The sequence below is a fragment of the Salvelinus sp. IW2-2015 genome, linkage group LG2, assembly GCF_002910315.2.
Source record: "Salvelinus sp. IW2-2015 linkage group LG2, ASM291031v2, whole genome shotgun sequence".
NCBI lineage: Eukaryota > Metazoa > Chordata > Actinopteri > Salmoniformes > Salmonidae > Salvelinus > Salvelinus sp. IW2-2015.
Window position 1 is genome coordinate 18,694,488 of NC_036839.1, and position 11,631 is coordinate 18,706,118.

At 38.7% G+C, this 11,631-nt stretch overlaps 1 protein-coding gene across 1 annotated transcript in view; it reads left to right on the forward strand.

Moving 5' to 3' along the window:
* The window catches only part of LOC111976263 (contactin-associated protein-like 5), a 57,670-nt gene extending 50,661 nt beyond the window's left edge, over nucleotides 1-7,009 (forward strand). Inside the window, exons 22-24 of the mRNA XM_070447694.1 lie at nucleotides 1,225-1,428; nucleotides 4,909-4,983; nucleotides 5,608-7,009. Coding sequence (XP_070303795.1) covers nucleotides 1,225-1,428; nucleotides 4,909-4,983; nucleotides 5,608-5,861 — 533 coding nt within the window. The 3' untranslated portion in view covers nucleotides 5,862-7,009. The remainder of the gene's footprint in view (nucleotides 1-1,224; nucleotides 1,429-4,908; nucleotides 4,984-5,607) is intronic.
* The last annotated feature ends 4,622 nt before the right edge of the window (nucleotides 7,010-11,631 follow it).

Genomic DNA, 11,631 nt, shown 5'->3' on the forward strand with positions numbered 1-11,631 from the left:
TACATTTTATATAGAGATTTTGAGAGCAACATTCTTTTTTGGACATTGGTCATTGGCAATGTATAAGATATTTAGAGCCATTGAACAAAAAACTATTAAATATAGGCCTGTAAGCCTTAATCATTCTAATGGTAATTGCTGTATTTCCAACTTTTTCATCAAACTCAAGAAAAATCATGAGAGTAGAGTTAAACAGACAAAATCAAATCTCCTTTATGTATGCCAAATCAGGGCTTTTACTATATAGGGCATAACATTCGCTCTAAGGTATGCTGTTTCTCACTCTCAGCCACATTGTATTCATATGACTTCAACACAGCACAACAGCATCCACTTGTTCTCTAAAGGACCAAAGGAAAGACATTTACCTTCTTGGCTGGGTTATGTCTCCCAGGGATCTATTAAGTCAAAATGAATGCTGCAGTGCCACAAACAAAGATCAATGATAGACCATGGTGGCGATGATCATTGTACAACTCTTTTGGTCCAACTACTTCCTCTACAATAAATGTGTCCCCTATGGGAAGTAAGCTGGTAAATATACATTAGAATATTATTTTCAAGGGAAGATGCTGTTGAATATTCACCCAGTCTGATTAGCTCCATTATTTAACTATAGAAAGTACTGTATAGGAAGAAGACAATGGTACATCTTTAAAGGAATGACGGGCACACTCCCATCTCTGTTGTATCTTAAATTCCCATCTACTCTTGTCCTCAACACAAATCAAAAACGTAAATTGCATCTCAGCTCTCCTATCGCTGATGAGTGATATTCAAGTGCTTTAAGCAGCCATGATGCTAGCTGCATATGTGGCAGTCGTTATTGATTACTTTCCTGCAAATGACGAGGAATCTTTAAATAAACGTATGGTGGAGCTCTAATTGCATTTGCATACATTTCCTATGCAATTACAGACTCTCCCGTTGAACACGACAAGCAGGGACAATTTTCATAGTCTCAAGAGAGCCTGCTCAATGGGTCATATCTCACATTGACAAAGAGAGATTGCTATAAGGGATACTATATAATATGCCCATTAGTCAAATGTATGCATGCATGACTGTAAGTCACTTTTGATAGAAGTGTCTGTTAAATGGCATATATTATATTACTATTATTCAAAGTTGGATGCTGTTGTAATTGTGGTAGTCGTTGATGTTTGAATGTTTTATGAACATCCAGATGAATCGACGAATGAGTACCTTACTTATTGTTTACAGGAGTGGATGCTGTGGATGAGGAAGTGATGCGGGCAGGATCTAAGGGCTTCATTGGCTGTCTGTCATCAGTCCAGTTTAATCACATGGCTCCACTGAAGGCAGTGCTACTAAATCGTGGCAGCTCATTGGTCACTGTCCGAGGTCACTTGGTGGAGTCTAACTGTGGGACTTTGGCTGACTTGACAATATTGCACTCTCAATCAGGTATTGTGTGATGTATTCAAAATGTAATGTATTTCTGCCATTTTGGAAGACGTGGGGTACAAAGATTAGCTGTATTTAACTTGTAGAGTTTTAACTATGGAAAATATCGTTTAAAGTAGCTGTATTTTTTCTTCACAAAAATTMTAATTAAGTACAGTATGTTAAAAAGCTGCTTTTCTGTGTTTGAATGGTGTGGGCGTACCCCAATAACAGAATGGTGTAGGTGTTAGTGATGCGCGGATTCACTAGTAACCCGCATTCCCCTTGATTATATCCGCGGGGCAGGCGGGTTTAGGGTCATTAACTTCTCTAGGGTATGTGTGACGCTAACGTCCCACTTGGCCAAAATCCAGAAAAATGTAGCGCGCCAAATTCAAATATATTACTATAAAAATCTATCTTTCATGAAATCACACATGAAAGACACCAAATTAAAGCTACACATGTTGTGAATCCAGCCAACATGTCTGATTTCAAAAAGGATTTATGGGGAAAGCACACCAAACAATTATGTTAGCTCAGTACATAGCCACAGAAAAACACAGCCATTTTCCCAGCAAAATATAGTAGTAACAAAAAGCAGAAATAGAGATAAAATTCATCACTAACCTTTGAACATCTTCATCAGATGACACTCATATGACATCATGTTACACAATACATTTATGTTTTGTTTGATAATGTGCATATTTATATCCACAAATCTCGGTTTACATTGGCGCCATGTTCAGAAATGCCTCCAAAATATCCGGAGTAATCACAGAGAGCCACGTCAAATAACAGAAATACTCATCATAAACTTTGATGAAAGATACATGTTTTACATATAATTAAAGATACACTTGTTCTTAATGCAACCGCTGTGTCAGATTTWAAAAAAACTTTACGTAAAAAGCACACCATGCAATAATCTGAGACGGCGCTCAGATTTAACAACATTTCTCCGCCATGTTGGAGTCAACAGAAATACGAAATTACATCATAAATATTCCCTTACCTTTGATTATCTTCATCAGAATGCAGTGCCAAGAATCCTAGTTCCACAATAAATCGTTGTTTTGTTCGATAATGTCCATTACTTATGTCCAATTAGCTAATTTTGCTAGCATGTGTAGTACACATGTCCAAACGCTCGCGCAGGTGCAGGCAAACGCTGGACGAAAACCTCAAAAAGTTATATTACAAGTCGAAAAAACTGGTCAAACTTAGTAGAGAATCAATCTTCAGGATGTTGTTATCATATATATCCAATAACGTTCCAACCGGAGCATTCTTTTCAGTCTCTATAAGTAATGGAACGCATGACGATATCATGAGGAAAGTGAGTGACCAAGAACTGGCACTCTGCCAGACCACTGACTCAAACACCTCCCACCCGGTCCCACAACACAGCATAAGCTTCATTCCACGTTCTACTGACTGTTGACATCTAGTGGAAGGCGTAAGAAGTGCAAACAGATCCATATATTACAGGGAATTGAATAGGCGATGACTTTAACATCGACCAATCTCAGAATTCTCACTTCCTGTTTGGATTTMTTCTCCGGTTTTTGCCTGCCATATGAGTTCTGTTATACTCACAGACATCATTCAAACAGTTTTAGAAACTTCAGAGTGTTTTCTATCAAATAGTAATAATACTATGCATATATTAGCATCTGGGACAGAGTAGGAGGCAGTTCACTATGGGCACGCAATTCATCCAAAAGTGAAAATGCTGCCCCCTATATCAAAGAAGTTAATTATTGTGTGGATGAAAAGCTGGTGGGGTGCGGTCGGGCTGAATGAGGAGAAAGCAATACCTTCAAAAATCCATAAATGTATAATTATTGTGCAATTTATATCCATAGGCTACATTGAGGTTTTCTTTCATTATTTTAGGCTATCTGGCATTAGTGCGTAAGCCTAAGCTTCAGAGCCTAACTGTATGTGCGCCAAATAGCCTATACGCCAATCGCCAAATACTTTTGGGAACAGGCAGAAAAAGTTAGCTTTGATCCACGGAAGCAAAAAGCTGTGAAATGGAGAGTTGGAAATAAAGAGAAGGGAGGGCCTGAAAACTCATGTTTGGGAAAGAGTTGGTGAAGTGGTAAAGAAGGATGATGTGTTATTGTGTGATGATTGTGAGGCCCTATACAAATTTGACAGTCACAAGACAGGGACCTCAAATAGGCCTACTGTAGCCTACTGTTCAGATGGGTGAAATGGAAACGGAAATCTGGACACTGACTGTAGGTCTGTAACCTCTCACATAGCCTTAATATTTTCACAATAAAATATGATTTCTTTCTTTCAGCATTTTCAGAGAATGTGAATGTGCAATTAGGTACAATCTGTAGAGGTATTGTCTTTATCAGTATCATAAAAGCTGATAGTATTACTTTCTAGTTCCTTACAACCGGTTAAACCGATGTCATTCGGACATTTTGCACAGCAAATTGTTCCCGTTGAATCTCCCGGTGCCTAAACATCTCCACCAAAGAAGCTGAGATGACAGAGAAAACAGTACTGATGTCAACTAGATAGAAGTGTTCATTCTATCGATTTATTACATTATTCTCGTGAGCAAGGGTTAATTTTTCTTCAAGGGCAACATATAATGACAGGATAGAAGCTGCATGTATATTATTATTATTATATATTTTTTATTTAACTAGGCAAGTCAGTTAAGAACAAATTCTTATTTACAATGAAGGGCTACCCCGGCCAAACCCGGACGACGCTGGGCCAATTGTGCGCCGCCCAATCACGTCCGGATGTGATACAGCCTGGATTCGAACCAGGGACTGTAGTGATGCCTCTTGCACTGAGATGCAGTGCCTTAGACTGATGTGCCGCTCGGGAGCTTATAAACAAGTTGACTAACAAATATCTTACCAAAATGTTGGAAATTAAAAGGAGAAACATATCTAAATCAGGCCCCAAAAAAACGTGCACACCCTGTCAAAAAATCTTTACGCAGTCTCTGACTGTAGCTTACAGCGCATTTTCTACATTAACAGGTTAGTGTCGGGTGCAGGCGTATACCGGTCATTTATAATATTAAAAAGCTGATTGGGCAGCTCAGCTACTGAGCCAGCGTTTTGTCATGATAAATGTGGAAATAGCAAGCATTTTTTAAACAGTCTGTTAAGATAAGTTTGAGGTGGGATTTTTTTCAATAATTTTTGGTCTTATTTATGCTTTGGCCACAAGTGTGAGTATAGGAAGAGTCAACATTATTTGTGTATCAGCCTTCAAAAGTGTGATTTTCACCGGACACATTTACTTTAACATTTCAATCTTGTCAACCCCAAAGCCGGGATAGAGTTTTCAGTCTGTCAGATTCTTACATTGTCACAATGATGGTACCCAAGTGAATGTTGCTTATTCTTTTATGTTTGTTTTTCATCTATATCCTTCGGTCACCCAGTTCTCAAATAAATGACAGATCAATGATCTAATCCATTCCTCACTGCTCTCTCTTCCCTCCTCCGGTAGATCATTCAGAGACCGTCAGCAGAGGCAAGGGGCCATTAAGGAAGGCTTCAAAAAACAACTTGGTGGTAATTGGAGGTGAGTTTTCCAATTCAGAGTTGTTAAAGTGCTCAATTGCCAAAGTCAGTGTGATGTGAAATGAGCCCCAGCGATCTCTGCCTCTCTCATCAGACGTTTTCTCTGAATAATGTGTGTCTGTCAAGATAGGATAACATGCCACAGTTTAAGGCATTTCCAGCACTGGAGAGACTTCCAAAGTAATTACCCAGAAGCGATGTTATTTGAACTGTAAAGTAAAAGGTCTTGTAAATTGACTTTCAGTCAGATATGATTGTATGCCAAGGAGTTAATGGATTGACTGATCTAAATATATATATATATATATATATATTCCTGAGTAAATTCCTAGTGAGAGACATTTTTGTTCAAACAATTATCTGTGCCACTGAAGTTAAAAGATATGGAAGGTCATTTTGCTGAGCCTAAACAGCCAAATTGCAATCAAATCAAATGTTATTTGTCACATGCTTCGTAATCAAAAGGTGTAGAACAACAGTGAAATGCTTACGGGTCCTTCCCAACAATGCAGAGAGAGAGAAATTACTTAATAGATATAATATAGACATAGAAAACATATATCCTAATAGAGGAAAGAACTTCCTCTGTGATCCACTAAAGATGACTGTTATTTCTCCCCCACAGGAGTGGTCTCAGCGGTGGTCTTCATCACTCTGTGTGTGGTGGCGGTGATGACCCGTTTCCTGTACCAACACCGGCAAGCCCAGAGAGATGCCAGCATCAAGGAGAAGGAGCACCGACACAACCTGGAAACAGCCTACCGGAGAGAAGCAGCCTACCAGGCCGAACCGGTCTACCGGGCCGAATCAGCCTACCGAACAGAGCTCCACCTCCACCACAGCTCCACCCTCAGGGACAACAGGGAGTACTACATCTGAACACCAGTGTCCCAGTCCCTTGGTCATCAGAGAAGGCCTCTTCTCTGTTAGTGGATTTAGAAGTGGAGATGTTGCTGCAGAATCATGGACAACATTCCGGACAAACAAAAGAACCCAGAGCCCAGTACCCTTGCACAGGGATTCTGCCAGGGCCAATGTCTGATTGTTACAAAACATGTAGGTAGTGGACAGCGAGTTTAGCCGATTTTTAGGGCTGTAAGTGTATTATGTGGTCGGTGGAACTGTTAAACAATATGGAGTGAATATGCAGGTGTGATTGTGAACCATTTCTCAACCAGCAGAAGTAAGGACTGAGATTTTAAAAAAGGAAGGGAAACTTAAGTGAATGTCACCTGCCACACCTACTGAATGTGTACAAATTTCCGAAGACATCATTATTCTTGTAACCCCCAATATTCTTCAAGATTTCCCACGGAGTTCTGTGGAACGTCCTAAATTACATGTGAAAGATACGAACGTACTGTAGGTCTGTAAGTGACGCCAACTGTGAACTTTCCAGTGTGGCAAGGGGCCTATACTGCCTTCTGTAAGAGTGCCTCTTCATATTGTTTTAACCTATTTTTTAACAACCCTTTACAACTTGGTTTCAACTCATTAGTGTTAACTTGTGTTTTGAATTTTGTATAAGGGAATCAATCACACATCTGAACATGACCCACATGTACTGTAAAATCATCCTCTGTTCGAACCTATAACAAATGGAAGGTGTATTTTGTTGTAATTATACAATGCTGTAATTTATGTTTAAATGATGCATTATGCTCAAAGGGGAGTATTTTGCTATCAGATGGATTGATACGTACAGTTTATGTTCCACTTCAAAAGTTGTACTGGCCCAGATCGTTAGAGACATGCCTGTGACTGGAATTTACCTAAAAATTTGCAATTCAAATCAATGCATGGTTGTGCAAAGATTCAAGTCACGAAGTTGTGTCTCAAGACAAGAAATGATCAGATGTCTCTATAGAAAAACTTTACTAACCACTAACAATGAGATTTTACTCATTGTTTTATGACAACATTTGTCATTTATTTACCTTTCCTTCTTTATGATTTGTATAMTTGCAGTTGTACAGGTATATTGTATAGATGTATATTTATTAATAAACGGAAGACATTCTTAATGATATATTGTAATGTAGCTTATTCCCTTCTTACATCCCTGTGGATTTGCAAGTCAATCCAATCTTCAGAAATGTAGTAACCTACATTAAAATATGTTGATTGAAATATCAATATGAAATGCATGATTATAGGATTGTGTAATATTCCCCATATCCTCATCTAACCTCTTGTGATCTTCCAGGCAAATAGATACAAACACTCCCCACTTTACATGCTCAATGGAGGGTTGATATCAGTCCGTTTGAAATAAAACAACTAGGGCATGAGCCGCTTAAAAAATATATCTCTGACAGTGTATATGTAAAATAAGTTCAATCAAATCAAAATGTATCAAGACAAAGGTTGGTGTAAGGCGTGCGTACTGGTGGTAGAGAAGTCAGGCGCAGGAGAGCAAAGACTGTTACAACGGCGCAGTTAATGATAAAAATCACCGTGAACAAAAACAATATATACAATGGGACAAAAACCCCAGACATAACATGCAAAAGCACTTACAATAAACAGTACCGGACAAGGACATGTGGGGAATAGAGGGTTAAATACACAACATGTAATTTACGGAATTGAAACCAGGTGTGTGGGAAGACAAGACAAAACAAATGGAAAATGAAAGGTGGATCGGCGATGGCTAGAAGACCGGTGACGTCGACCGCCGAACGTCGCCCGAACAAGGAGAGGGACCGACTTCGGAGGAAGCCGTGAAGTTGGGCTGTTGATGATCATTTTACTGAGCGAGTCCTATATTGACATAACCTGAAAGGCCACTCAGCAAGGAAGAAGCCACTGCTCCAAAACAGCCATAAAAAAGCCAGACTACAGTTTGCAACTGCACATGGGACAGAGATCGTACTTTTTGGAGAAATGTCCTCTGGTCTGATGAAAACAAAAATAGAACTGTTTGGCCATAATGACCATCGTTYTGTTTGGAGGAAAAAGGGGGAGGCTTGCAAGCCAAAGAACACCATCCCAACCGTGAAGCACAAGGGGTGGCAGCATTATGTTCTGGGGGTGCTTTGCTGCAGGAGGGACTGGTGCACTTCACAAAACAGATGGCATCATGAAGCAGGAAAATTATGTGGATATATTGAAGCAACAGCTCAAGACATCAGTCCGTAAGTTAAAGCTTGGTCGCAAATGCGTCTTCCAAATGGACAATGACCCCAAGCATACTTCCAAAGTGGTGGCAAAATGGCTTCAGGACAACACAGTCAAGGTATTGGAGTGGCCATCACAAAGCCCTGACCTCAATCCTATAGAAAATGTGTGGGCAGAACTGAAAATGCGTGTGCGAGCAAGGAGGCCTACAAATCTGACTCAGTTACACCAACTCTGTCAGGAGGAATGGGCCAAAATTCACCCAGCTTATTGTGGTAAGCTTGTGGAAGGCTACACGAAGCGTTTGACCCAAGTTAAACAATTTAGAGGCAATGCTACCAAATACTAATTGAGTGTATGTAAACTTCTGACCCACTGGGAATGTGATGAAATAAATAAAAGCTGAAATAAATAATTCTCTCTACTATTATTCTGACATTTCACATTCTTAAAATAAAGTGGTGATCCTAACTGACCTTAAACAGGGAATTCTTACAAGGATTAAATGTCAGGAATTGTGAAAAACTGAGTTTAAATGTATTTTGCTAAGATGTATGTAAACCTCCGACTTCAACTGTATATACTGAGATCATGTGTTAGATCATGTGACAGTTAGATTGCACACAGATGGACTTTATTTAACTAATTATGTGACTTCTGAAGGTCGTTGTTTGCACCAGATCTTATTTAGGGACTTCATAGCAAAGCCGGGGAATACATATGCACGCACCACTTTTCCTTTTTTTTTTTAACAAGTAATTTTTTTCATTTCACTTCACCAATTTGGACTATTTTGTGTATGTCCACTACATGAAATCCAGATAAAAATCTATTTAAATTACAGGTTGTAATGCAACAAAATAGGAAAAATGCCAAGGGGGGAATACTTTTGCAAGGCACTGTATGTGGACCATATTAATTCCTTAGTGATGTGGACAACGAGGAACTGGAAGTGCTCGACCACTCCACTACAGCCCCATCGCTGTCTCTATTTGAGGGAGCTTTCAAGCAATGTAATTAGGGAATTTTCAAGCGTAATGGGTAACTGTTTTGTGTTCTGGTTTAAGAATTTAATTTCCATTACTCTAAGGGACTCCCGTACACAGTTTGCCTACTACTACACTAAAAAGCATGTTCAATGGAGATTATCTAGGACTACACTATCAGTGTCTGGGAAACTGGCACAAAATGTTACATTAATTAACTTTGTAATTATTTGTGGTGATGGGAGAAAGTCACAGACAATTGTTTGTATTAGCATTAGAACTGCCTAGACACAAATAAGGTATGTTTATTTTACATAAAGCACTTCTGATGTTTGTTTATTGTAGTAAACATTAAGTTAAGTTGAAGCGTAACAGCACGTCTCATTGATTTAATTTGATGTCAGGATTTACATAAACTATTAGAGTTTGTCGTGGTAAATTAGTATGTACATGTAAGTACTGTAAGTTAGTCTAAAGACTCCATTCCATCAGTTTCAGTCATAAAGTTGGAATCTTTGTAGAGAGTAAGAGAAACACAAAAAGACAGAGCGAAAGCAACAGAAACTTTTTTTTAGATGGAGCCCCACATCAATATCATGTTGAATGGGTCACTGTCCATCACCGGTCTTCTGGTGAATATCTTCTATCTCTTCTGCATATTTGCACCTGGGAAGTGTTCAGAGAGAGATTTCCACCAGCCTGTGAAACTGCTCTTCTTCTCAGAAGTGGGATACAGTATGGCACTTCAAATTCTGAACTCCTAAAACTCTTTGCGGAGTGGTACAACAACAATCTGAACAACCTGGTGAGATTGGCCACACTGGCTTTCATGTCCACGTGTGTGGCTCAGCGTCTTCAACTACATCATATAGTGAGGAGGTACCCCCGCATATTGACTCGGTACCGGCACCCCCTGTGTATGGTCTCGTTACTGTTATTTTATTGTGTTACTTTTCATTTTATTTTCTACTTTAGTTTATTTAGTAAACATTTTCTTAACTATATTTCTTGAACTGCATTGTTGGTTAAGGGCTTGTAAGTAAGCATTTCACTGTAAGGTTGTATTCGGCGCATGTGACAAATACAATTTGATTTGATTTGACATTTCTGTATGAAGACAATCTTTGTTTGTCTGTCTTAATAACAATATGATTTTGATTGCAATGGTAAGATTTGTTATCTTGTGTAGGCCATAAAACACATAACATGACTGTCTTAATAACAATATGTTATGGATTGCATTGAAAATATTTGTTATATGGTGTAGGCCATAAATCACACTAAGACAATCATTTTAGAAGTACACTAGACGCTTTCAGTTGACACACCCTGAAAATAAGGACCGACATGCCTATTTCTATATCTGMTTTTTTTCGGTCACCAACTGTTTCTGTACGCAGTATGTATACATACTGTATACGATGCCTTCAGAAAATATTTATACCCCTTGAATTCCTCCATATTTTGTTGTGTTATAGATTGAATTCAAGAATGCATTACATTTAGGTTTTAAATCACCCATCTACACACAATAAATTGCAGCAAATTTATTGAAAATGAAATACAGAAATATCTAATTTACATAAGTATTTACACCCCTGATGTAACGGTTGTCGTCGGGAGAAAGAGAGGACCAAGGTGCAGCGTGGTAAGTGTTCATCTTATTTAATAATAATCAAAAACTGAACACTGAATAACAAAACAACAAAGTGAAAACCGAAACAGTTCTATCTGGTGCAGACACACAAAGACTGAAAATAACCACCCACAAAAAAAACAACAGAAAACAGGCTACCTAAATATGGTTCTCAATCAGGGACAACGATTGACAGCTGCCTCTGATTGAGAACCATATCAGGCCAAACACAGAAATAGAAAATCATAGAAAAACTAACATAGACAACCCACCCAACTCACGCCCTGACCATACTAAAACAAAAGACAAAACAAAGGAACTAAGGTCAGAACGTGACACCTGAGTCAATACTTTCTAGAAGCACCATTGGCAGAGATTACAGTTGTGAGTATTTCTGGGTAAGTCTCTGAGAGCTTTCCACAACTGGATTGTGCAACATTTCCCCATTATTCTTTTCAAAATTCTATAAGCAATGTCAAATTGGTTGTTGATCATTGCTAGACTAGCATTTGCAGGTCTTGCCATAGATTTTCAAATAGATTTCAGTCAAAACTGTAACACAGCCACAATGTCTTCTTGGTAAACATCTCTGGTGTAGATTTGGCCTTGTGTTTATTGTCCCGCTGAAAGGTGAATTCATCTCCCAGTGTCTGGTGGAAAGCAGACTGAACCAGGTTTTCCTCTAGGATTTTGCCTGTGCTTAGCTCAATTRCATGTATTTTTTATCCTGAAAAACTCCCCAGTCCTTAACAATTACAAGCATACTCATAACATGATGCAGCCACCACTATGCTTYAAAATTATAGAGAGTGGTATTCAGTAATGTGTTGTATTGGATTTGCCCCAAACATAACACTTTGTATTCAGGAGAAATAATGAATTGCTGTGCCACATTTTTTTGCAGCAT